Below are 27,214 nucleotides of genomic sequence, written 5' to 3'. Positions count from 1 at the left end.
GTGCTGCATGCCGGTAGCCGGGGCAGGGCGGGCAGGGCCCCGGGGCAGCGCGGTGAGGAGAGCGGGAGGCGGGGATGGCGGCAGAGGCCGCTCTGTGGTGAGCGGGGGTGCCGGCGTCCAGGCCGAGTGCCGGGTCCTGCCCGGAGCAAACCCAGTGGTGGGAGCAGTTGGAAAGGACGGCATTCCCGAGCAGTGGGGTGCAGGGGTGAAGCCGGGATGGAGAGCCAGGGTGAGCGTGGTTAGCACAAAGTTATTGTCAGAAGTATTTTTCCTTTAGCTTTCTGACTGTACAGAACACGATGAAAGAGAATATGAAGAGAGTTGGGCCTGTCTGCCCTCGCACTTACAAAAAGCATGTCTAACTAGTTGCTGAATGATTGCTAGCTTACTGAAGTCACTCTTGGCCACCAAAAGCAAGTTTCTAAGCAATTCTCTTGATTGTCCTTATAGTTTAGAGGTTTCACTATTTTTCAGGTTCCAGTATTGTTCACGTAAAGAAAGAAAGTACACTAATTTCTATATTTCTCCATTTGTATATTTGATTTCTAGGAAATAAACATTTAGCTGCTCAGAAGAATGAAGATGCTGCTCAAAGGTATAGTTTCTAACAAACAACATGTGACATTCATGGTTTTTTGCCTCACTTCGAAATCGCATTCTCTGCCTTGTGTGGTTTTTTTGCTTTCTCAGAGTACAGTGACTAACTTCAGGAGATTGCCAACATCAACATCATACAGGCTTGTTTGGAGTGATGCTGTGTAACTTCTAACAGCATGCACATATGTGCATTGTGTAATATGCTAGAAGTTTATGAATGTAACCTCCACAGTTGTATTTACATAGTCTGTAGTGCTTGCTTTTTGCCATCTTAACTTCTTTGCATACCTGCCATTTTTCTTTATTTACTTCAAAAAACAAACTTGAGAGGAAAGAACACTTTCTGCCACGGACAATTACCTAAATATTCATTTGACACAGTAGTAGACCTAGACTTCCAGGTGAATAGTGTAGACCTCTGTTGGTTAAGACAACAGAATCACTGTACGTTGACAACCTCTGTGGCAAGCACTGCCAAATGGAGATTAGAGACACCTAAATGGTTGCTCTGTGGGTATTTGCTGACAGTAGAATAGTGGCAAGACTCAGGAACACTCAGGAAATCTACTGTAGTGGTATTTTCTTGATTTATTCCTTCCTTTACTTTGTATTCTCACACTCAGTCTTGTCCCAGTCCTTTTTTCTTCCCGCTCTTCCGTGTCTCATCCAGCTCCCATTCTCCTAGCAACACTCCATAAATTGTTTGTCCAGGGCTCTTTGTCCAGCTGGTTCTGGGCTTCCCTCTCTTGCAAGTTGGGTAACCTTGTATGGAAGTATGGCAATGCAGTAAGAGTCAATACTTTTCCTGACTGGGGTGGAAACAGAGGAAACCAAAATTGGAAACTCCTCTGTAGTTATTACAGAATTACTAGTCCAGTTACTTGTTGCTTTTTTTGGCCAACATAGTGTGATGCATAAAAATAGAAGCTACTTATTTCAGAAAATAGATAAAGATAAAATTGGAGAATTCTTTATGGAAATCTGCCCTGTGTGTCATTCAGTGTCTGTTCTGTTACAGGAAAGCAGCTCTGGAAGCTGCTATGAGAAAGAAGATTGAATTTGAGAAAAAAGCATTGTATATTGTTGAACAACTACTGGAAGAGAACATTACTGAAGACTTCCTTCTGAATTCTGTAGGTGTTGCAAGTTTTTACAGTATTTTGTATCTTAGTGTTCAACTTCTTTTTTTAAAGTTTTTGGAACAATTTGCTATGGTTTAAAGTAGACAAATGATTTATTCTCTCTCTCAGCAGCGCTGATGATGATTGCCTTATTGTCAAGGGTTCTGCAATGAAAACATGCCCTAGTTTTGCAGGACTGTATACATTTGTGAATCCTCACTTTATTACCACAGCCTTTGTTTATGCCTGTATGGTTCTGGACTGATAGGTGAAGTATAAAAATTTAGGTCCACATCACATCATCTGTGAATTTAGACAATGTCTCAGTAATGCCCCACAGTTTATCTATCAGTACAGTTTTGCTGGAACAGTATGATGATTGTTCCTGTTGAAGTTGTAAATAGGCTGGTAAATAGGTGTACAAAACATGTAAATAGAGGAAAATTATGAAAATAGGTGCATATAGGAGCAAAATTATGAGGCTTTTCTATATGTGAAAGGAAGTTGCCCATGTCTGTCATCTTTCCCTGTTTACCCTTTTACTGTTTTTACTCTGTAGGTTCTAAATGTTGTTTATTAAACTTATTAAATAACTGTTATCAAATTAAAAATATGTATTTATTTATGAGATGTTTTGAGTACAAAAAATGACAGATTTTCCAGTATCTGTTGTTGAACTGTTTTCTTGTCATTTTAGGGAAAATTTATTACTCCATCTCACTATAAAGACGTTGTTGATGAACGGTCTATCATCAAACTATGTGGTTATCCTCTATGTCAAAATAAACTGGAAAATGTAAGTTACTTTTTATTAATGCTGTTATCATAAGAATCTCTTCAAAATCTTGATTCTCTCGCATTTTTAAACTTGCAATATTAAATATAGATTAAAATACTGCCAAGCAATGCGCCAGGCATCATATCATTCCGTTTCAGTATAATCCTTCTGAAGTAAAAGGTAAAATTTGCTCCATTGACAACCATTACTGTATGACAGAATTTGTTAGCATCTACTTTGACCGTAATAAAGATGAATGAGGTATGGCGTTATGGCCTTCCTTTGTGCACGCGGAGATTTTCTGATGTTGTTCGTTCTTCAGTGTAACCATATATTTCTGAGAAGGATCGAAGTGAAAAAATAATACAGTGCAGGGATATCACTATGTGAATGTGTATACATCTGCTCTAAAAATGTATGTTGCCTGTGTCAAAATCGTAGTCACACTTATTTAAGTATGGTACGTCAGAATTTAAGCAGAACTCAGTTCAGTTGGATAACCTGTAATACTAGTTGTGGCACACCTGATTATCTGGAAAAAAAAATCTACTCAAGTGCAGAAAGTTTTACTGTTTCGGACTTTATATATCCCCACAGAAATTAACTTGGAAACTGTAATATATTTTACATAAGTTCCTCTCTGGGTTTGTCTGGGTAGTGGTGGGCGTCCCTGACTGCACAGTCTCACGTGCATATAAGTAGATGCAGATTAAAGAAGGACCTGTCTGTAATTGCCCAACACTTACACATGAATAAAGCTTCTGCCATGGCAGCTCAATTGTTTTACATTCAGTGGTGGCTTTCTTGTGGATCTGAAGTGCGCTTCTACTGATAGTGAGATGTGAATGATTAGAGATAAATTGCCATTCTTACATCCGAGAAGGTACAATATCAAAAGAATTGAGAGAAAAGGCAGTTGTAGTATGCAATTCAGTTAAAACATATTACAGATATTAAAATACGTGAATTTAAAATTAAGTTTTCTGTCATGATGGAAGTAAGTTTTGCTGATGAAAGCATATTGTTTTAGGTGCCAAAACAGAAGTACAGAATTTCAACAAAAACAAACAGAGTTTATGATATCACTGAAAGAAAGGTATGGTAACAAGTCTATTTCTAAAATGTATTTAATATTGTCTCACCATCAGAAATGCATTTTGTAACAGCATTCATGAAGTGGCTTGATTCAGAGCCAATGCGTTTGGTTCTTACAAAAATAATTTTCCTGAACTGTTAGAATATGAAGTTTTTCCATGCATTTTAGTTTCTAGATGCTCTCTTTGGAAAGACAAAAACCTTCTTATTTTCTTTTCTAAATTTAAACATAACATGGAAAGTTTGGATAGCAGTTTGAATGTGGTACAGCTGATCTGTTAAAAGACATTTGTGAAGAAGTGTTCTGTTTTGCTCTGGTACAATCAATGAGCTTTAGTACGCTCAAAGTGCACATCCTTTTCATTCATTGAAGTTTGTGGTAGCGTAATAGGAGTTGCATCTTATGCATTCCTTAGTGTGACTACCTTTAGGGTTCTTTTTTGAGGACTTTTCAATGTAAAAGCTGTCTCTTCACAAAGTCTTTTTCTTTCTTTAAGCATATTCATGCATGTGGTTGAGTAAAAGTCATCTTTGCCTGCTCACAGGATACGCAATCACCTAGAGGTGCTTATACACTAAATTATAGGATAAATGTTTCTAGTTCCAGAACCACTGTTGCTAATATACATTCCTTTCTTCTGGTTACAACTCTGGGATACACAAAATTCTGGGAATTGCATTCTCAAGCTACTTTGCAAGACTCTGAGAAGTGGGATGTTTTGTCTTGTTCACTGATGTAAGCGTGCAAGATAATTTTTCAAAAATACTGCAGAATTTTAGGTGTTGTTCTGAGTATTGCAAAATATCCAAGTTCTGTTGCCAACCAAAATTTTTGTTATTAAAAACCTGAATTTTATTGCATGTCTTTATGACTGTCTTGTTGGATTAGGGATGGCTCTTTGAGCAGTTTTGGATTTTTTTTTTTTTAAATTACTGTTATGTAGAATCCAACACTGGTTTGCTTTTCGGTATGTAATCAAAGTGCAAAAAGCAGAAAAGTGGTGAGAAAAGAAGCAGCTTCAAGTGTCTTGTGGGGAATGGGATAGACCTATTTGATAGGTTTGGTTTCTCAGGTGAATTAGAAACCTGGTCATAGGCTTAAAAAGAAATATGAATTGGTACTTAAATTTTACAGGCATATATGCCTGTAAACAACTTCTAACAACTTTATATGAGTATGAAATTTGTCTTTAGTCATATTTTCTTGCTTTCTCTCTCATTTCCAGTGCTTTTGCAGCAACTTTTGCTATAGAGCATCTAAATATTTTGAAGCTCAGATTTCCAAGAGTCCAGTATGGATGCGAGAAGAAGAAAAGTAAGTATAACCTTTGGAGCTCATTGCTCCTTTTGAGAATATAATTTTCTCTATCCAAGCCGCAATGCGAATTAATTAGCTGCAGTTCATCAAAATGATGAGGCTGACAGAGGGGTAACTGATGTTAACATGTTAGCTTAGCATGGTGTCAATTTTAAAAGTGTTGTTACAATATTTATCACAATAATTAACATCACTCAGTACTACTCAGTAGACATGACCATGTTAGTTAGAGGGCAGACTAGTCATAAATAATAGTCAACTGCTATTAACTTTAAATGCACTTATTAGGATTGGATTTTTACAAACCATGTAGTGTTTTCACCACAGGATGAATTAATCTTATCCTGTTATAGGAGACTTTCTAGCACAGCACTTGGCATTGGTCTTACGGTTAGACTGTGAATGCTTGCACCTGAAAGCAGACTATAACATGAAGAGGCTCTTCATCCTGGCTAAAACTCTAATTTCACATTGCCCATTTCCTGCTGTTACTGCAACACGCATTTTGGAATGGTGTGATGCAGTTCATGTTCCTAGCTTGGGAAACGTAGGCTTGCAAATAATGAATTGAGCCAATGGGTGTCACTGTTTAACCGTAAATACTTGCCTAGAGAACGTTTAGGTGAATTTATTCAGCTTTGGTTCTCCAAGACACTACTTTTCATAGTCTCCTGGTTTTCAACAAAAGAAACTAACTGAAATTACAAGTGTGAGCTTGGTTTCACAGTTCAGATCAGTCATATGAAATATCTGATCAACGAAAGAGGAGGTTTAGAGCAGCCTGATCTGATCTGAGGGATTCTATTAGGTGAAACTAGTCTCTTCATTAAATGTCTAAGTAAACTTACCAGTATTTTTGTGCTCTTGCTTTGCTGTCTTTAAAGAAAGTAGTTATAAAACCTCCCTTTATTCTTAATGTTGAAAGTGTATAGTTCTGATATACCTGACATAGTTAATTATTTACGCTGGGTGGTGGTAGGGAGGCAGTATTTTCAAAAAAAAAAAACCCAAACAAACAAAACCCCAGATAGTTCATGGCTAGGTATGCCTGTTTGCACAACCACATACATGTGCACACACTGATAAACGCTTACACGTTAGGATATCTGAAATTCTTTTGACAGAAATGCCTACAACCTCCACTTAAAACTCTGAAGAAGAGTTATATGGAGTTAATAATTTAAATCGTTGTATGTTATCACCTTTAGTTTCCAAACTCAATTCATTCATATGAGCAGTGCAGCTCTCATCTTTTTAAACGTGGTGGTTTTTGTCTACTGTCTGAGAGGTGTTAGTGCATGCTTAAAAGGTTTTCTTTCATTCATAGCACAGGTGGGTGAGGATTTCAACATTTAGTGTTTAATAAAATGAATAGCATTGTGATGCTGCCTTATAACTGAATTGAAGTAGATTAACTGCAAGCAAAGCTTTGGAAAGAAACGCATCAGAATTTGTTTAGTTATGGTTCTTAGAGTTTCTGGAAACCTTCAAACTCCATTTTCTTAAAACAGTATAACTTGATAGCCTAATTTTTAACAAAGTAAAATTTTAAATAAATAAAGATAACCTAATGTTCATATTTTTTGCATTAATTTGGAGCATTTGTCTATAAATGGCCCAAGGTTGGTTTTACTATAGGAGCTTTGTGACCTGTGAGGATCTTGGCATGTATACTTTGTTGAAGAGGAGACCAAAGGGTGATCTGAAAGCAGCCTACAACTATTTGAAAAAAAGTTACAAAGATTACAGAGCCACCACACTACTCTTGATTGATGGCAGAAAACTTAACAAGGAGTGATGGCCACAAATTATTGCATGGATGGTTCAGTTTGGACATTGGGAAAAAAATTGCACTAAGGTTATGGTGGAGTGAAACAGGACAGTCATCAATGTTTTGAAATCTCCATGTTTGGAGGTTTTCAAGATTTAAACTTCATTGAATTTGTGGCTGACCTAATCTAGCGCTGGTGACAATTGCATTACAAGCAGGAGGCCAGACTAGGGATCTCCAGAGGTCCTTTCTGACTAACAGTTGTGTGACTTGCTGGTTCTGTTGAATGTTGTTCAACATAACAGCATCATGCTGCAGGCACGTGAGTCATGCACTGTGAACACGTATGTATAAACTTGCTCTCACTAACCCTGCATTGAACAGAGAGTGTTGGACTAGAAGATCCTCAGACATCCCTTCCAACCTCAACTATGTATTTTATGTATTGATTTTTATTTCAAGAGCATTGATTTAGCAGGAGAATCTTCATTCTGAATCTTCTTTTTGCAGACCACCAGATATAGAGCTGCTGAAGGAGGGACAGAGGTACACAGAACAATAATTTTTTTTTCGTTATATGCTCTTACAGTTAGACGTTTTAGCATCATACCAGGTGAAAGGGCAATCTGATTTCCTGTGTTACAGACAAAACCTTATTAGAACCTACACAAAGGATTATTTGTCTTGTTTAGCTTTTTCCTTTGTGATTCTAAACGAGCATGTTTGATCTGTGTGATTTAGTGTACAGCTGTTCTTGGCCTGTACATCTTAATTGAGCCTGTTGAAACCTGAGACAAATACACTGTTTGTACTTTGCATGTTTTATAACATCTATTCTTTATAAAGAAAATAGTACCAATTATATGTGATGAAAGCTTCTGTACTTCTTAATCTAAAACATCTATATCAGCTAAAATGAAATGCTATTCTGTCATCTCTCTGTACCTTGCTGTGTATTGTGACTTTTCGTTTGTTTTCTTTTGCAACACGTGGCCATTAGGTGGCAAACTTACATATGCTAAAAACCAGCTCTGCTGTCCCCCTGATTTTAGGGTATTATATTCATATACATGTTAAGATGCCTGTCTTCGTTTTAAAATTGCACTATCCATCAAGCTAAGTCTGGCATTATTCTGCTGTCTTTAATAATACTTCGTTTACTATCCTTTTCTAACTTTCAGTAAGCAACTGAGAATTCACTTACCTAATAGTGTCTATACTTGTCATCTTGATTGGAGAACATTACAATTCTTTGAGTTCAATAAGACTTCTAGAAGAGCAGCCATGATTCTTAAAGCAAAAAAGCATATTTCTGTTATAAGGGAAAAATGCTTTGTTTATCTTTCTTATACAAGAATGAAAAGCTATTACGAGTAACACCCATTTCTTATTACATTGATAGCTTGTGTTTTCTGTTACAGTGGACACTCTGGAGAAGAGGTGAAACTATGTGATGAAGTAATTAAAGCTTCTGACATTGAAAATCCTAGGATATCTTCAAATCCATGTGAATCTGGTTCTTATGACACAGCCAGTGACAGCAGTAGTGATACTGAACAAGAATTTGTTTCTTCTGTCCTACCAGGAAGTCAGTTAAGTTCAGCCAATTTTGCACAACGATTGCACAGGAACAGCATCCTCAAAAAGAAGCATGCTCAGAAAGTCTATTCCAGCCCTAAAACTGAAGACTCAGATGTGGTAGAAGCCACTGAACAGCTATCTAATTGTAAATTAGATGCTCCAGAAGAAACATATGCTCGCTCTGTTCATAATAAAATAACTGCAATGCCTTCAAAAAATACTACTCTAGGAAAATCAAGTGCTTTAGAAAACTATGAAAACACCTGTAGTGGTTCACAGATAGTTTTTCTAGGTGTGAGCAAAAGAGGGGCAGAACATCTTAAAAGAACACTAGCTAACTCAAAAGAACATAAAAAACCTGGACTGAGGGATCCAGTTAGTTCCAAAGGCAGTTTATTGGAAGTGCTTAAGCAAACGCTTACAGAATGGAGAACTGAGGAAACTTTAAAATTTCTCTATGGCCCAAACTACACTTCTTTATATTCATCAGAATGTGCGTCGTCTGCCAACCAGGAGAGTGAAGAACTTGATGAGGATGACTTAGATGCAGCTGATGATCTTAACACTGCTGCTGTAGGAGAGTCTGAAAACAGTTTGAACTATTCTTTACCTTTCACGAGCCCAGATGGAATAGTTAAGCCTGTGCCTAGTTACGAGAAGTTAAAAGAAGAAACAGAGTTCCTAGAACTACGAGTAAAAGAGTTCTATAAAGGAAAGTGCATCTTGGCTGAGGAAGCGTTGACACATGCACAAGCAGAGGAACATCCAAACAAAGACAAAGTAAGTTTCCAGTGGAATAGTGTCAAGGCTGTATAAAGCCTGCCTTCAAAGAATCATTACAAGCTTTTTGCTTCTGTCATCCCAAGTGGATGTGGCCAAGGTAACATCAAGCTATTAATGTAAAATAGTAAAAGGAAGGTTGGATAGATTCACAACAGTCACATAAGGCTGAGGAATTGTATTTTAGGTTGGTAAGAATGAATTTGTATGACTGTTGGGGACACATTCAATTCTGTTAGCTCTCTTTCAGTTTGTGAAGCATAAAGGTAAGGAAGGTTTACTTAGGTGAAACAATCTGTCGTAAGTCAAAGTAGGCTTTGGGTGAAGAGGGAACGTTTCGCGTATTTTTCTCTCCCCCTTTGATTCATTAAATAAAATTTTTATTTAATGATTTTTTGCCTTTTATTCATGACAGGGCATACTTGAGATTGGATTTCTTTCTCCTCTTGAGTAAAACTAGGTCTCTGGCATTAGTTAGTGTTAAAATTCTCTGAGTTGGAACATGCTGATTTGTTTGGATAAGTTGCCACAATCTAGACAATTGAGAAAAAGACCTCTGGAGAATTTCCAGACTGCAAGAAATAGAGTGGTCTGAGGTTTTACCCCTTTCAGGTCAGGCCAAACCAGCTGACAGTGACTGGGTCTTCTTGCCACTACTGTAAAAACAGTATTGCTGACTAGGCTAGGTGGGTTGCATAGTTTGTAATGGCATGTGAAATTGCTTTTGCTTTTGAAGTTCAGGTGTGATGTTAGCATTAGAGGGTATAATTTTCATAATACTGCTTCTTGCAAAACGAAGCTATTACATTGCTTCTTGGAAAAAGTTTGCTCTGACTTAAGTTTTGAAGGAATTTACCATTAGTTGAATTAAAGTATCTCGCAGAGGGAAGGGGAAAAATAGGTTAGCTGCACACTGTATGTTGGGTCAGATTAAACAAACTTCTGTCCATTAAGAAATTACTGTGATGGTGGTTTTTTTCCTATTCAGAGATAAGAGTTTTCTTATGTTTAAACATTTATTGATAAGCTGTGACTATTTTGATGCATTTTTGATGCATGACTTTTTAAATTAAATACTAGATTATAGCTGTTTAAGTTTTTTGTCTAATACAGGATGATCAACAGGAAGATCTCACCTTCCCACTTGTTGATTCAAATGCACAAATGCAGATTAGAAAGCGAATCGTCCTTGAAAAACTGAGAAAAGCGTAAGTATACTTTTCTTTGGTAAATATTATGCTGAAGTTGGTGCTCATTCATCATCATTTTAAGAAACAAACACACTGTATAAGGACGTTCTGGGTTTTTCTAGGTGGCCTTAGTCAGAACTTAAAACCTGTTATTGCCCTAAAAAACTTATTTATCTCTGAGACAGTCATCTGCGGTACAGTTGCAGGTGTCGTTTTGCACAGCTTGCTGAGGTAGGTGTCAGAATCTCACTACTAAGGTGTTCTCTAGAAGAAACCTGTCCCTTCCTATAAGTATTGGAGCTTGTAGTTGACAGCATTTCAGGAAGTCAACGTAATTGTGTCATTACATTGAAAATTTCTGTGGTTTTTAGATCTAAGTGTTGGTATAACATATTGAGCTTAAAATGAGAACATGTTTCAAAAAAACAACCCACCAAATTCCACAGCAAGCCCTTTATTTATCATCCTTCTTTCCCTTGATTATCCAGAAATAATCTAAACTATTTAGATTCTTGTAGGTTGTTTAAAAGCAGAATCTGATTGACATAAAATATGAAATATTTAAATAGCTGTATGTATCAACTCCTCGAGTCTAAACTGAAAAACTTGATTGGGAGGAGTGCAAATATTTGTCCTGTACATTAAGCATCCTGTCACTGGTAAACAAATATATACAGAAAGAAGTGGTGTTTTCAAACCTCTTAATAGTTTAAGCAAAGGTCTTGCTAAAAGAGTTTCTAGTTGATGTTTGGATGGCTGGTATCAGTATGCCTCTAGCTGCAACCATTAAAGGCCCTCAGAGTTGAATCTTAAAACTTTCCAAACACCAGACCTTTTTCATATACATAAAAGGGCTTTTGAGTCCCAGAAAAGAGATTAAGGGATCTCTGCTGTACCTGTTAAAATTATTAAATTGTCAAAGTTGAGAGGACCTCGAAAATACTCCTGTTGTCAATGCGATGCAGATAAATGAGTGTTTGAAAGCTGTGATTGTGGTGGTTTTGTTAGGGGTGTTTTGCTTTTCTATGGTTGTAGTTTGTGTTAGCTAGCCAAGCTAGATTTTGCAGAAGCATTTTTTTTAATTAAAAAAAAAACACAACCAAAACTCCCCCCAAAACCCCAGAAAACTCCATTCTGTTTCTCTCTACCTGCAACAAGTATGGACAGGCTACAAACATGGAGTCAAACCATGCTGCAAGAAAGGTGGCTGTCTCTGATCTTTCTGTAAGTGTCAATCTCGCATAGATTCCAAGGACTACCACTGTATGGTAAAGCAGTTTCTCTGCTTCTTCATATTTTTCCACAAGTTTGTCAGTCATTTTCAGCTTGTAGGAAAATTTCTGTTGAACTTAAAAGTCTGATGCTCCATGAATAGAGGATAAGAAAGACAGCATGTGGGGTTTTTTTCTTAGTTTCTTCAAAGGTTTTTTTTCATGAGGTGATGCAGTAGTCCTGTCACACTCAAGTAAGAGAGACAATTTTCATTGTGATAAAGCAATGATTTCTGGTGTGTTTAGATGAAGCTACTGGGAATATGAATATGCCCAGCATCATAAGAATCCTGTGTGCAGTTTTTGTACATATAGTGATGTAAAGGAGAATAGAAATCTTGATTCTTCCAGCAATATTGATGCACCATGCGCATATAAATATAAATAACAGGATATTCAAATGCAAGAGGATAGTAACTATTAAACGGGTAAAAAAAGGCAAAAGTTGCATCCTAAATGTGAAAACCAATGCATGTTATTTCCAGCACGTGGAGATACTGACAGCTAGTTAAAACAGCATGTGTGGTTTGTTGTATGCTCTATCAGTTTTTATGCAGTGTCAAGTAGGGAGGCAATCTGTCTTTTTCTTTCTTTTGAAATTTTCTGGTTACCCTACTATCATCTTGATTCCAACTATCAGGCGTACAGTGGAATGTTATTTCTGTTGCATCTACATGAGTCTGATGTTAGTAGATTTCTGTGTACAGACCTCATTTAGACATGTAGTTTCCTTTTGTATTGTTATTTTTGAACCAAGCAAATACAAATATTTGAAACACTTATGAGGCCTGGAATTCTAATCCTCATAATGTAAACACTTTGATTTTTTGGTAAGAATGTCTTGTCAGAACTGAAATGTCAAGTGAATAAGAGTACGCATGTAAAACTATATTGAATTTCTTCTTCATGTTCACACCGAACTAGAGCTGCTTATTTTTAAAAACAAGCTGTTGTAAAGTGAAGGTGTTGCCCAAACACCACTCAGAGGAGTCTGAAAAGTAAACTACAGGCCTGATCTGCTGCACAAAAGGCAATCTCTTTTTATTAACTTTCATGAGATCTGGTGGAAGTCCTACTTGAGAAGAAACGAGAAAGAGGAAAATGTGTACTGACGGGTATCTTTTGCCTTCTAGATTACCTGCAGTTTTGGGCCCCCTTCAGATTACTCCAGGTGATGTTTACACGGAGCTAAAAAATCTTGTCAAAACTTTCAGGTCAGTATTAGTCTTTATTTAGAGATTCTTCTTGGTTGATTAATTAAACATGCTGTTCAATGATTTGCGGTTTGGGCACGGAGAGGGCCCCATTGCAGATTCGCGCTTTTCTAGCTGTGTGTTCATGTAGGTAATGTCACATTCCCTGTGGACTAACAAGTCAACCCCTTCCCTGCTCCTGACAGTGGCTAGGTCACCAGGAGTATTTGTAGGTTTTTAAAAACTAGGCCAGTGGTCTCTGGAGGATGATGGTGAGTCTTTTAAAGGTTCTGCTACTTCGTCACCTCCTATTAAGCGTGGGTTTCTGAGATCTGTCGCTTTCCTTTGCTCTGGCTCCCTACAGCCAGGCTAAATGGTTTTAATGTGCTTAATATTGGTTACCACTAACTTCTAGAGCCAGGAAGAAGGTCCGCTTTGACCTGTCTTGTTTTTGATTTCAAGGGGAAGTAGATCTAGTGGACACTTTATGACCACGGATCTAGTGGACACTTTATCACAGTCAGAAGCACTAATGACAGTATTTGGAAACACTGGGATAAATAATGGAGGGAGAACAGAATGGTGGTAACTTCTGTGAACATTTTAAGGTTTTCTTTGGGATGTGACTCTCATAACTTGGACCGACATCATGTCCTGCATCTTGAAGTGTTGTCAGGAAAAGGAGCAACAACAGTTGCTAACTCTGTGTACGTTGTCAATCTTGAAACTTCCCCCCCACATCCCCACCCTGTAGGAGGTTTACATGTACGTTTTCCAAAACTCATTCATGTGGCATTCTCCACAAGGAGTCTAGGCTTTGGGGAAGAGAAACACAACTCTACCTGATTCCTTGTGATTTATCTGACATCTGGAAGGACACCACTAAAACACAGATCTCTATATGCAGGTTTTCTTGCTACAGAAGTTATTCTTTTCCTTAATGGTGACTCTGTGCGTGATCTCTTTTATTAAAAAGAATTGTTAGTGTTGGAACTTGATTCTGTAATTGCGGTCTTTTAACTTGTGATTAACCTTTTATTTTAACAACACCACTGAAACAGGGGGAGATATGTTTGGTTATATTGTAGCAGCCAATACCTGGCTCATGTAGCAATAATGCATCATATTTTAAAATTCTCCCCTGATCTATTTCTGGTCGTCCTTTTTGTTAGGAAGTAAGTTGAAGGTAATGGCAGCAAGTTCTTGTGGTTCTCTTGCTGTGAAGATTCCAGGTAAATTGCTTAGAAATTCAGCATTTGGGGCAGGGGCTGGTTGAAGACACAAGAATGTGTAAGTGTCTTTATATAGATATATGTGATTTTTATTGTCACTGATAGTAAAATAATACAAAAATACAGGAAATAGGGAAGCAATAAAAACTTTTGGGCCCCTTCTCTTTCTTGCATATCTGATATGGAAGGGTCTGTTGATACACAAAAGCTAGCTCATGGATATTAAGATGAAGGGATAGGTTTAAATCTCCGATTCTGTATGTAGCTTTAAATTTGCTTAGTATGAGCGGTCTCTCTGACTTTAGGTTGAGTGCTTTGGCAGGGGGACCAGGGATAAATTTTAAACTGTATTTATGTTTGCAGCATATAGAAATTTAAACGTTACTTTCTTTGTAGATGTGGTTAAAATGCTTGATGACTATGGAGGGAGCAACGACAAATGCTAGTGCTCTTTCCTGCTTTTTGTACCGGAAATATTTCAAGCTGAAGAACTTGCCAAAGATGGTAGGAAATGAAACGCATGGCTGTAGCAGAGCTTAGCTGAAGAAGGGTAAAAGAGCATGTGGTGAACTAAGCAACAACAATTTTCTGCTCCATTGGTTTTTAAAGGAACACTTGCAGTTCAGCCTCCTTTGGGCAGCGTTTTATTCAATCACCACTGCTGGGAAATGCACTAGAGGCATCTCAAGAGACATTTTAGAATGGTTAGAGCTCTTCCCAAATGAAGTCCCTCAGTGCCTGTAAGCTTTTGTTACGAAAACTGAGATGTCAAATTATTCTCCAGAGTGTGTAAGGGCACTTTGTTAAAAGATCAAGAGAAAATTAGCTATTTATATATAGATCGAGGCTAAATGATTGTATTTGTGAATGTGTGGTTGTTTTCTTTTTTTAAAGCATAATATTTCATATTGAAAATATAATTTTGTCCTTATCTTACGGTTGCAAGTATTTTAATTCCTTTTTTGGAGCTTATCATTGACATTGAACTTTGTCAATGAATACGATACAGTTGTTTCCTAAAGATGTGTTCAAGGCTTTTTACTACAGTTTTGTCTTATCTTGTTTACAGGACAATATTTTAGCTTTTAAATATGTATTGTGAGTGTATGTTATCTAGTGCATACACTCACTAATAGGCTTTTACCTATTACCCTTGTTAAGTGGAATTTTAGGTCAAGTCAATCAGCAATACTTTGTCATAGACAAGGTTCTGAATGTAAATGTGAAAGTACCAGAATATTAGTGACCTTTTCTCAACCAAACGGGCTTCTCTTGAAGACAGCCTAAAGTTACAGTAGTAGCTCATTTTTGCTGGTTGTTATCAAACTAAATTATACTACAGTACGTAAATATGTTGCTCTTTTTCAGGGGATAGAGGAGCTGTCTTTTATAGTTAAATCGGTCTAGTTGAAGCCTAAAGGAAAAACAATCTGTGCCTTAGTATTTGCCTGTGCTGACCTGGGTTAGTTAAACTTTGCTCATCTTAGTGCAAGTTTTGGAAAAGTTATAGATAGCTGAGGTCCCGTTAAGTTACAACTTTATGTCCTAATCCCACGAAGTCAGCTTGCTGCCTCACAGAATAAGTGAACTGCCAAACTAACAGGTCAGATTCTTGAACATCTGGGAATCTGGATGTGTGAACAAAAAGGCTGCTTCATTTGCAAAGATGATGATGACTTCACTTTGCAACAAAGATGAATTGTAAAATGAAAGAAAGAAAGAAAGAATCTTCTCCATTTGGGGCACATTTTTTTTTCTTTTTCTCCCAGTGTAAGAACACAGGCATACTGGGTAAAACTGAAAGACAGCAAGCATAGAACTGTTCAAAGAAATGCTTTTTCAACAAATGTACATTTAGTACTCGTGGCTACTATCTATTAGGCAAATTTATAGTAACATGTTAAAAATTGAGTTCATAGATTCATAGATGACAAGTATATTCTCATTGTAAACAAACTTCTAGAAAAGGAAATAACACTCAAGACTATAATTTATAAACTGGTAGAAAGAAAAATATACTTTAAAAAGATTTTTTTTAATATTAACCAGCTACATTTTCTTGCATCTTGTTCATAGTACCTGATGCTAGAGGCCTGCTAGGGGATAACTATTTAGCATAATAAGCCTGGTGTTCATCTGCCATTCCCCATTGGACAGTGTTCCTGTTACCAAATTGTTTCCTAGAAATCCCAGGAAATGTAATCCTGCTGAGGAAAGGGCGGTGAGCTCCTGCATTGCTAAGTTTCTTTCCTGTAACTTCAAGTTTGTTGCAGTCCCTGTTAAGGTTCTTGCACAAGGTACTTAGCGATGTGCTTAAATCTGCTGCCGCTGTTTACAAATCAGGCCATCATTTGCTGATGGAGTACTGCTAGCAAAATTTGCAGCTGACAGTAATTAAATGGGAAGACAACTAAAGGAAAAGAGTAGAACCAACCGTGTATGCTCTTTTTCTGTCATTTTTGGGTTTACTTTTTTATTTATTCGTTACTTTAACCTTGGACTCCTCTGTATTCCTACAATTTCCATATCGGAGTTCACTTTCTTTTCAGGCTGGGCATTGGTTAATTATTGGGAGGTCACTTGGGATGGAATTTTTATGCATCTTACTCTTTAGTCATTTATCCTGTCAGCCACTTGGATCCATCTGCTCAGTCTGAGCTTGTTCATAGAGTATTAAAACTGCTGCATGAGTCCTGCTGCCTACTGGATGGTGGAAGCAGTCACGCCCAGCTGCAGTGCATCTTGCTGGGGTGAACCACAACACCCACAAACTAGCAACTAAGGAACCCACACAGCTATTTGGGATCATCTAACCTTCTTGGCTTATTTTTCCTGCCCTACAGAGGCTAGGAAAGTAGAGACATTCTGGTTTGAAAATTTGCATGTTGTTTTCTTTCTTTGGGTAGGTGAGGGAGAATTTAGCCAAACTCTAACGAAAATATTTCGCTGCAAAACTCAAATCATGTACACAAAGTTCTGTAGAGCTGTAACATTTCCACGTTTTGTTATTATGACAGAAATCTAGTGACCTCTCTTTCCTGGATTGTTCTGAAGTAACAGTTTTGGCTAAAGGCAAGACAAAGAATTAATGAACCACTTTTACAGAGGACTTGCACTTCCCTGTTTTCTGAAAGCTTTGCTCTTCAGAGGCCTTGGTGTTGACACACTGCTTGTTTTTGAAAGTGACTGCCCTTCCACTGCTCCTTATTATTTAAGGCTTCACACCTGTAGGTTGCTAGCTTTAGTCTGATCTGCCTGAAATGTTTTTTTTCAGCCGTACAAGTGCTTTAGGACAGGTGTTGTACTGAAAGGTTACTCGTTGTGAAGCCTGACTTGACTGCTCATCCAGTCCAGTGACAGTAGTACATCAGCAGGTCCATACTGCCGTATCCTGCTGGTTATCTGTGTCTTTTGACTACCTCCTTCATAAATAACATATTGATGGCAATGACTAGTGTTCAGACCTTGCCAATCAATACTAACATTGAATAAGAGTTAATTGACACAAATAACTGCATCTCTCAGTTTATGTACAAGAATGACACCTTCGTGTGCTCTAATCAATAATAACTCCTTGTAGAGCATTGAAATAAAGCTGCTTTCTCTATTTGACAGAGTTTTCCCAGGTGGCTTGGAGCTGTCTCTTCCATTGTGTGTCATCATAGCAGATTAACTGGAATGTTACATATGAATTGCTTGTCAAGATGATTCCATCAGGCATTTCTTGGTAGTGTTTATCACTGTCATCAGTATTGAGTCAAGACATTCAGGCTTTGTTTTGTCTCTTGTTCTATAGCCAGAAAAACGTAATCGTTTACCAGGTACAAGCTTTGTTGCTAGCTAACACCATTAGCTATTTCCAATAGTAACTGGGAAACATGAATCTTTTAATAACAAAAATAATCTGTATTTGCCAGATCTATTGGTTGTAGTTTGATGTGACAATTCCTATACACGTGGCACAAAACATTGCTTTTCCTTTCATCATTTAACAAAACTCAGGCTGTTGAGACACTACTTGAGTACTCGCTGCTTCAAAATCTTATTTTGCTTGGAAGACTTGAAGATTTAGGAGAAAAATATAATAATATTGCTTTAATCATTACTATCCTTAAATAAAAATTTATTTTATTAATTTTTAATATCTTTCTGAAATAGGGAAATGCAAAATGATCCCTTAAAACATCTTATTCATAACTGCATTTTTAATGACCATTTTGAATATAATTTTGAGGAATTAGTTAACAGAACTTGAATTTTAACAATGGCAAGTACAAATGCTTTTATTTTTCCATTTTTTACCGCTTTTTTGGGGGGTAGCTATATACTTGTGCAAAGAAATTAATATTTTTTTAAAAAAAAAACCCCAACTTACTGGGGAAGAAAACTCTGGATTTGAATTTGTTGCCAGATATTTCATTTTCAGCAACCTCCCATCTTCACCAGTGATGGCAGAAGTGGCTATGAATGACACGGTAGCTTCCTTCTGGGTTTGAATTTATACAAGGCTGCATAGAAGGAAGCTGAGAGCGAGAAGTAGCAAATACAGGGAGGCACTCGCCCCTCGGTATTTCTGTTGGATGGCATCATCTGTCTCAATAAAATTAATTCTGCTAGCCTTTTTGGGTGCCCGCGTAGCCACAGCTTTGTTTTTAGCTGTGGACTTTTGCGTGAAATTGCTTGTCTTGAACACCATGGGTCATGCCTAAATTCAGCCATAGCAATTCACATGTGATAATTTTTTTTTAAGTCAGATCAACATTTGACTTAAAGCAGATCTGTTTTGTTATGAAGTTCAGCCAAATGGGTCAGCAAGTATAAAATGCAGCAGCACTTCTGTTGAGCACCCATGTGGTTCTTGACTTACACCTCATTTTCTTGCTCTTATATCTGCACTGGGTCCCATTGCATAAGTTAGAATTCTGAGTTTCCATTTTAAAAACAAGAATCATCAGAGGATTGTCTCCAGTATCTTATAAAACCCAGTCTGTTTCCGCAACAGTAGCTTTTACAGCAAATCTGGATCTGAAGCCAACAGGGGGGAAACTAAGTGTAGGAAAGCCCGTCTTTTCAGAAACACACGTGCAGTTCCTGAGAATTTCCCAGTGGGTATGAGTGCGAGCTGAGCCCGCAGAGCAGCCAGGCCTAATTCAAAGGATTAGCTTCTATTCAGTCTTCCCCATCCCACTTTCATGTAGAAAAAAGATACATATGTGGAATTGTGTAATTCTTCCATTGCAGGATAAGATGAGAGAGAAGCCTGGAAGTTGGTGAAGTGCTCAGATACAGCTGTAATTGCTACATTGCAACTCAGTATTAAGTCTTTTAATGGTAGACTTACATCAAAATTCAGCAGTTAAAATCTGTTTACTTTCACTCTGAAATGTTCTGATTTTTTTTTTTCAGGTTAACAAACAGAAATATTATTCACAAAATGCCTGAATGGACTCTAATTGCTATTGTTTTATTATCTGTGTAAGTACCCTTTAATGTCAAATATTCTTATACACAATGGTCTTAACTAACCTATTGAGACAAGATTTAATTTTCCAATAAATGGAGGGAAAGATTTCTTTAAATTAACTGGGGAATCAACCGGATTAATTTTTTCATGCAAATGAACTAAATTCTCTTGACAAAGCAGGATTGTCCCACTTGCAACAACATGTTAACAAACTTAATGTTATGTTAAAAAAACAAAAGTTAAGCTTTAGGGATTTTTAAAGAGGGCTGGTGGGGTGAAGGAGGAGTATATTTCACTCTCTTCCATTTGCTGCTGACAGACATTCTTCCCCTCTTTGAGAGTAGGAAAATATGTCATGTATTGCATTACTTGGATTTGGCAGAACTGTTACACTTTTCATTTCTCACTTTACTTCTGTTTCTTTTTTAAAATTCACTTTCACAATTAAAGTCAAATTATTTCTATAAAGATATGGTGTGCTTCTAATTATGCTTGTTTGAATATTCTAGCAAACTTCTTTGAGAGGGGAAAGCTTTTTTACCAACTCCTGAATTTCTGAAAGGAATACTGGGACCCAGTATTTTATTCTTATAAGGGTTAGCTTTACTGATTAAGATTATGATACTACAGTGCCTACAGTTCTCCTTAGCTTTGTTCTACTTACTGTAGAATTAAATTCTTTCTAAGGGCTTCCCTAATGGGAAACCTGATTTTATTATAGTGTCTTTCAGTAAACTTCTACACAGAGGCTTGATCTATAAAAGCTGTAGTCATATGCATCAAGAAACTTCCTTGATTTATATTTTCCAAATTCATGTACATTTCTGAAGTTAAAGATACAAACTTTGCAGTGTGTAAAACAGACCGTTCTCTCACAAATTTATATTAAACATTTAACATTAGTTCACCTTTTAAGAAATCACTGGTGGTTTCACAATGTCAGGCCCTGCCTTTCAGTAGGGTTAAACCATCAAGCAATCTTTGTATGTCCTTCAGCTTGAATTACAAGATTGCAAAAATCTTATTCCAGAGACTGTTTATTACCGCACTGCTGCGGCTTCTTTTGGGCTTCCTGGGTCACTGGAGCCCGTAGGACAGAGAAATTCTTACAGACATTCACAGGTCAAGAAGTGTTGTGGGCCAACCTTGTAGCATCCCCAGCACTGCACTTACTTTCCTTGATATTACCTCAGTCTGACACATTGTTCTGGCGTTGCTGTCCCAAGGAAGGCTATACCAGCAGGCATTAGAGTAAGCCTCAGCGAGCCTTACATCTGTGTCACCCAGCCAGATACCGCTCAAATGATTCATTAAATCAGAACACAGAAAGTAACTTTACTTGAATGCCTTGGCATAAATTTTTTATCAACTATAAGAACAAATCTTTTGTCATTTTTACTATATATTCTTATGGTTGAATTGGTAATTTGTGAAACAGATCTTATGAATTTTTCAAGTAGTTTCTGTACATTTAAGGAAATGGCGACTCGTTTGATCAGAAGTTAAAATATGTTGCTGCTCTCTCTGTGTATGATGAGCTCTGAATGTTTACATACTTAATGATTGTTTTACAGTTGCTTTAAAATGTTGTACAAGTAGCAGACAGTCTTGGTAGCAATCAGTAGAAGCAGAGAACCAAGTCTCTTTTTACTTTTGCTTTCTAACGGTCCACCCCCAAACAAATGAATTATATTTGATGCTAAAGAAGAGTAGATTTTATTTCTAATATTATTCTAGTGAAATCATGAATAAAACTTGTGTAGAGTTCAGCTTATTGTAAGGTTCTTGCAAGCTCGTGATCTTTAGATTTTGAACAATTTCTCTCAGCCCCCTCTTAGGAGAGGATGTGGAAGGAAGTAGATGGGGCAGAATGAATGTTAGGATTGCTCTAAGATGATGATGAGTGTTGCATCATTTCCAGAAAGATTAAAACAGAACATTTAGTTGTTTGGGAATTATAATCAAACTTAACTATTTAGTGGAAGACAGAAGTGTGCAGGGAAAAGCTACTGAGGATCTGGGCAACCCTTCACAGACAGGTCCTCAGATTGTGGCCCTTTCTCACCTCCTGCAGTCTGCCAAGGAATCTTTCATATTGCTCATAAAAAGAATTACACTCTATTAAGTCCTTTCTGGCTTCCCCTTAGCTATACTGAGAGGTGATGCATGTTGCAGCACACGTAATGTCATTTAGATTGCTGAGTTGTATGGGGCCTGAGTCAAAGTGGCTCTTTACTAGCTTCTGTCACTGAAAGAGGTGAACGTTTTCACAATATGTATTCACGGGTCTTGACTTGATCCCAGACATAGGATGGACATTTTAGTCCTAATGCTAAACAGTGAAGTAGCATAAGCAACACCTCGGAAGAGGATAATACTTCCTTTTTCCAGGAGGATGAAAGTCCATATTACAGGTACCCTGAGGTGCAGGAGGTATAAGAACAGAGACTACAGAAGGCAGAGTGAGCATGGGATTTCAGGGTATACCTCAAAAGAAACTAGTTAGACCTCAAGTATTTTTTGGTTTGTTTGGAAGGGCACAGGGTTGTTTTGTTTAAAGTAGCAACTGTTGGACTTTGCTTGCACCCCATTTTGTGCATAGATATTGTGGCTCACCGCTTCCTTCTCATACATGGCTAGCGTGTGCTAGGAGTCAGTATACTTAACTTCACAGTGCACTTTCAGAGTGCCCCAACCCTTTTTGTGATACACTACTGGGCAGAATGACTATTATCATTGCTGCTGTATTGAATTCAAGTGTCATCACTGCTTAATACTTTGTACTATGTTATGAAAATGCTATCCTCTCTTCATGGGAGTGTGCATATTAACTCTTTGTAGGATACAGCATGTTGGGTAGTCGTAACACCTAATTTTGGTGCTTAAGTTGGACCTAGTCTCCCTTTATAGTCTGGTGGTCCTCAAGAAGCTATTAAAAGTACTTATGTGCCCTTGAGTCTACTGACTACTAAAGAAACCTGGGCTTCTAATTCATTGCTTTGAAATAAAGTGCCTGAAACTGGACAATGTGACTGTCTTTCTCAAAGTATAAAATATTAGGGATTGCAACAGTGGAGCATTGCCTGTTCCTAGTGAACAGCTGGATTTATTCAATCAAATTATCATATAAAATATGAACAGCCAGTCTCAGCCTTTATTGAAAATCTAGCCTGAGGCACTCCTATCTTTATGACCAGCCCATTCAGCAATGCTGTATCGACCTTCTTAGACTACACTTTCACAGCCAGAGAATTATGTTCAAATAATTGCATTCGTGCCTATAGTGGAATGGGTGACTCTTTAAAATGATCTGGTCAAATTTCTTATTTATCTGTCACTTGTAATAATTTTGGCAGTGGCAGATTTCTGTGTCTTCCTGTTGCCATGTTTAGTATGTTAAGCAGAATATTTTTATAGTAATAGCTGCTTTATAATGTACTGTAAACTAGAATACAGAAGTTGCATCTTTTTCCCCCAAAGAACTTTGCAAGATACCAAATGAAGCAGATAAATAGATACAAATACAGTAGTGCAAGAAAGAATGGAGAAAGCAGGGGGAAGATTGGTTGCTATACAAGCATGGGCACTTGCTGTTTTTAGTGTATACCCCTGGTACAGTCTAATGGAAAGCTTTCAAGATATTTTCAGGAAATGTCTGCTTTCATCTTACTTATCTGAGCTGGCTGGTTCCAGTGAACTGTGGTCAGCTTCATCTACAAAGCCTATGCAAGAGGTTTCCCCACTAAAAGCTTTGAAGCATTTCAAAATGTTCTGGGATTAGTTTATAAGCATTTGGCTGCAGTATTTAAACAAACTCAAAATGACCATGATCACTAAACAAAAGCCATCATTATATGCGTGCAGCCACTTTAGATAAATGTGTCATGTGGAGATGTACTCTAGAGGTTTACTCTCTTGGAGATAACAGTTCAGGAACTGGAGAATCTTGGGTTCAAGTATGCGTTTTTACTTCTTTGCGCACAAGAGCACATCTGTTGCTGAACACTGACATTTCTAAATTATTTTAAGAGGAATTCAGATGTTTGTGATATCACTACTGTGTTCTTGTCTGAAAATGTCTGAATGTTTGAAATGTACAAATGTAATATACAAATACATATTGGATTTGAATCAGACTTGCAGAGTGACTCTTTTTCCTACAGAAACCACATGCAAGTCAGCTGGATGATCTTTTGTTTAGCAAGTCTGATGTTAGGAGATTGGTTCCAGGTTTCAGCTGAGAAAAATCATTTATCATTAAGCTAGAAATATAATTATTTCCCATTTTGAAACAGAGTTTGCAGGACCAAAAATCAAAAAAATCTTTCTTTTTATAAAAGTGTTTGAATGTGGCCATAGTATTGTCTCTAGTCTTGATCTCTATCAGTAGAGTTATATTCTTGCGTGACATAGAGAAAAGGCAAGTTTGTCTTAACACATTAAAAAATTAAGAAGTATATTCTTCCCTTTTGCTCTCTTAATAATTTTATGTTGTCATTTGGTGAGTGTGAACTCAAATAGGTTTTCTGTTAAGCAGTTCTTACTTATCAGCACTTTCCAAGCAAATCAAATCTGCTTATTTGGCATAATGTGGAGGAGATCAGTATTATTTTACTTCCTCCTAACATGTTCCAGTATTACTTAGGAAACATATATAGATCAGTATTTTGAGGAATTTGTAGTGTTGTTAATTGGGACATGAATCAGTGCCAGCTTTAAAATTAATTCAGTATCTTCATCATTCGTAAGGGAGAAGACAGAAGAAGAAGCCTTAGTTTCAAAGAAGGTATTTCTCCTTGCACAAAAAAACCCCACTGTGTTGGGTAGTGCTGTTAGGCAGGAAAGCGACTACTGTGGATTTCAGTGCAGCACACCCAGATGCAGTCTTTTTACATTCTAGTATTTCTCATGGATGGCCTTCTGAACAGGAGATTTGGATGTGCTGTGTAACTTTCATGCATGCCCAGCACAAACTCCCCGAGATGAGTCCAGGGTAATTAGTTCCCCTTCACAGTTCTGGTCCTTGACCTCATCAGCAGGAGCAGAGCCTCAGCACACGCTGTCTCCTGGACTTCTGTTGCATGGGACCGGGGGGGGGTGGCTCAGGAAGCTGTCTTCTCTGCACCTGCCAGTTTTGCTGCCTATTGCAAGGGAAGAGCAGGGTCATGGCTTTCTGCCAAGTGTCTTGGAAATCCCTCCAGGAGATAGAAATCTATGTGTTCTCAGCAGCTGTAGGTGTGGGCATTCAGACTGAAGTCATGCCCAACTGTGCAGAGCTGGTGTGCAAAGTGCATCACCAGCTATAAATTGTCCTTCACGGTGGTGGTGTTCTGACTAATTTTGGAGCTTCTGCTTTAGTCACCCTTGGGAATTTTATATTCCAAATGTACTTGTGAATTAAGAATATGGTAGTAGGGAAAGTACTTTCCTCTGCCACTTCATTTTTGCCTTTTGCGTGAGTAAACGAGATTTTTGTTGCAACTTCTGTTTCAACCCTCTGGAAGATAGCATGCTAGATTTCAGAAGACTGCTTTATCATGTCTCTTTGGGGAGCTAACTCGGTCAGTGAAGTTCATGTCCTGTTGAACTCTGTGCCACAACTATGTGCTGATCAAGCAGATGGAAAAATTGCCCAGAGAGAGAACTGTTTTAAATTTATATTTCTTGAAAAGGTATATATTTAGATTTCTTTTGTAGCGTCGTATTTTTCCTCCTGCCATAATTGCTGCAAACAGCTTTGCTTATTGGAAGTCATGTCATAGCGCAGAATAAGTTGTACAGTTACACAGTAATATAGACAGTTCTGAACTAATGCTGCGAGACATGAGTAATCCATACTGTTAACAGCTACCCTAAACTTAGTTTTAAACTAAATGTATTTTAACTTCCACTGAGTAAACGGAACTGTTAATTTTGCAACTGAATCCTGAAACTGTAGCTCTATCAAAATATACGTGCTTCCTTATTAATAATTAATCTTAATACAGTCAGTGCAAACATTTTTTTTATCATGAAACATTACCCATCTGTTAAAAGGAAAACATGACTTTGACACACACTTGCATCTCTTATATTCAGAGTTTTAACTTTATCTTAGTAAACTTTCTAAAGAACAGCCTACATTAATGAGGCCTACATTAATGAGCCTACAATCATGACACAGAGACAGTGGTTTTGACTTACAGTAAATTTCATCGTAAGATGGAAATCAGTGTTGATTTGGCTTGTTGTTTCTGAACCAAAAAAAATTTGAAGGTACTCATCATTGGAAAGGTTACGATGGCTTTCCAGCACGTGATCCCCAGGTATTTTGTGCCAGCAGAATTTTTAGCGTGAGTTCTGGATTAATTTGTTTGGTTCTATGAATGGAGTCATAATAGTACCTCTACTAGGCTAAGTGGTGTGTCTTACTCTTCGTTAGCACTGAAATAAATTGTGCCCAAAGTACAAGTATTATATTCCTTATCTCTTCTGGAACCACTGTAACAGAAAAACTTTGTAGAAAATCCATGAAAGACCAGTATCTTTTGAAGATCTAATCATTCCTCTCCTTATGATGCTTGATGCAGATTATGGAATGTAAAACCTTATAATGCCAGACAGTAAAACAGGCTGTCTAGAAAGACAGTACTTCATTCAGGAGAGTCTACCTGCCTTTGTCATATTGCTGTTGAAAGTGTCAGACCTGACATGGCAGACAATATTTTTGCTATGAAGTGTATAATGGTTTTTAAGGGGGAGGAATCCTGAAAGTGATTAAAAAGATCTTAAAAATCTTGCTTTATAAATGAATAATGTCTTAGGAAACAAAATTAGTTGACTAATTGAGTTGTTATAATTTGCTTGGATCAGAACGGTGGTCCACAGACCTACTTAAAGACCCGTGCGCCAAAGATCTATATCTAGGGGGAAATGGACATGGGCATTTGATTAGCTTTCAATATCAGTAATGTTATGTTGGAGAGTGTTGGTGTTCCTGTAATTTTCTACAGTGACTAGGGACAAACTAAATTACTCAGAGGCATGAAGAATTTGGAGGGGAGAGGGGAAGATTGCAACTAATTAATTCAGAGAAGACACAAATTGTTTTCTATGTAATAACTGATAGTGAGCAGTACACTAATGAACTGGAGACTTGTTTTCATTTCCTAATGCTGTAGGAATTGAGTGCAAAGGAATTTTGGACTCAAACTCATTAGTTTTTTACTTCTTGAGATATAAAAATATTTTGACACCCTGTGATCTCATTCAGTCTGGCAATTAAGTTCTGATCCTCATGCGGGATGTTAACAGTAAAGGCAGAAAATGTACAGGAGGAAGGAAGGAAATACATGTCACTGACAAGAAGATGATGTATCTGTAGGTGATGGGCTATGATGAAGCCCTCAGAATTTATAGACGATCCAAGCTAGCACATTTAGAATCAGGGTGCAAGTGTCTCTTTTGACACAAAGTGTGTAATTAAACTACATACTTGGGATAAGACAACAACCATCAGTTAACCAGGATGTTGTATAACTAAACATAAAATAACTATATATTCATAAAATTATGCATGGCATAATACAAAGAAACTAGAAAAATCATGTCCATAACAGTAGATGTTCTTCTCTTCCCATTCCTTCCCAAAAGTAAAAGTGTGCTTTAATTGGCTGGTAGCAAAAGAGCTAACCAGTTTATGGGAGCTTAGTCCAGAAATTGCAAAGTGTAGATGTATAATTACATACCATTTGGTGCAGAACCAGTATTGGTGCAAAAACTGAGCAGATGCTTGGTTGTTTAGAGCCTTGGGATTTCAGTATGTTTCATTTCATTTTGATGTA

The 27,214-nt window shown here is 37.4% G+C and overlaps 1 protein-coding gene across 4 annotated transcripts in view; it reads left to right on the top strand.

Moving 5' to 3' along the window:
• The window catches only part of RPAP2 (RNA polymerase II associated protein 2), a 41,781-nt gene that overhangs the window by 530 nt on the left and 14,037 nt on the right, over positions 1-27,214 (top strand). For 3 of the 4 annotated variants that reach the window (XM_054212418.1, XM_054212419.1, XM_054212421.1), the window contains exons 2-11: positions 550-595; positions 1,616-1,730; positions 2,416-2,514; positions 3,527-3,592; positions 4,818-4,906; positions 7,191-7,226; positions 8,102-9,041; positions 10,155-10,249; positions 12,636-12,716; positions 19,334-19,402. In XM_054212418.1, coding sequence (XP_054068393.1) covers positions 550-595; positions 1,616-1,730; positions 2,416-2,514; positions 3,527-3,592; positions 4,818-4,906; positions 7,191-7,226; positions 8,102-9,041; positions 10,155-10,249; positions 12,636-12,716; positions 19,334-19,402 — 1,636 coding nt within the window. The remainder of the gene's footprint in view (positions 1-549; positions 596-1,615; positions 1,731-2,415; positions 2,515-3,526; positions 3,593-4,817; positions 4,907-7,190; positions 7,227-8,101; positions 9,042-10,154; positions 10,250-12,635; positions 12,717-19,333; positions 19,403-27,214) is intronic. The other variant, XM_054212420.1, reaches the window with a different exon arrangement.

The sequence above is a fragment of the Rissa tridactyla genome, chromosome 8 (assembly GCF_028500815.1).
Source record: "Rissa tridactyla isolate bRisTri1 chromosome 8, bRisTri1.patW.cur.20221130, whole genome shotgun sequence".
Taxonomy (NCBI): domain Eukaryota; kingdom Metazoa; phylum Chordata; class Aves; order Charadriiformes; family Laridae; genus Rissa; species Rissa tridactyla.
Note: the sequence above shows the minus strand (reverse complement) of the source record. Positions and strands in the feature narration are given on the sequence as shown.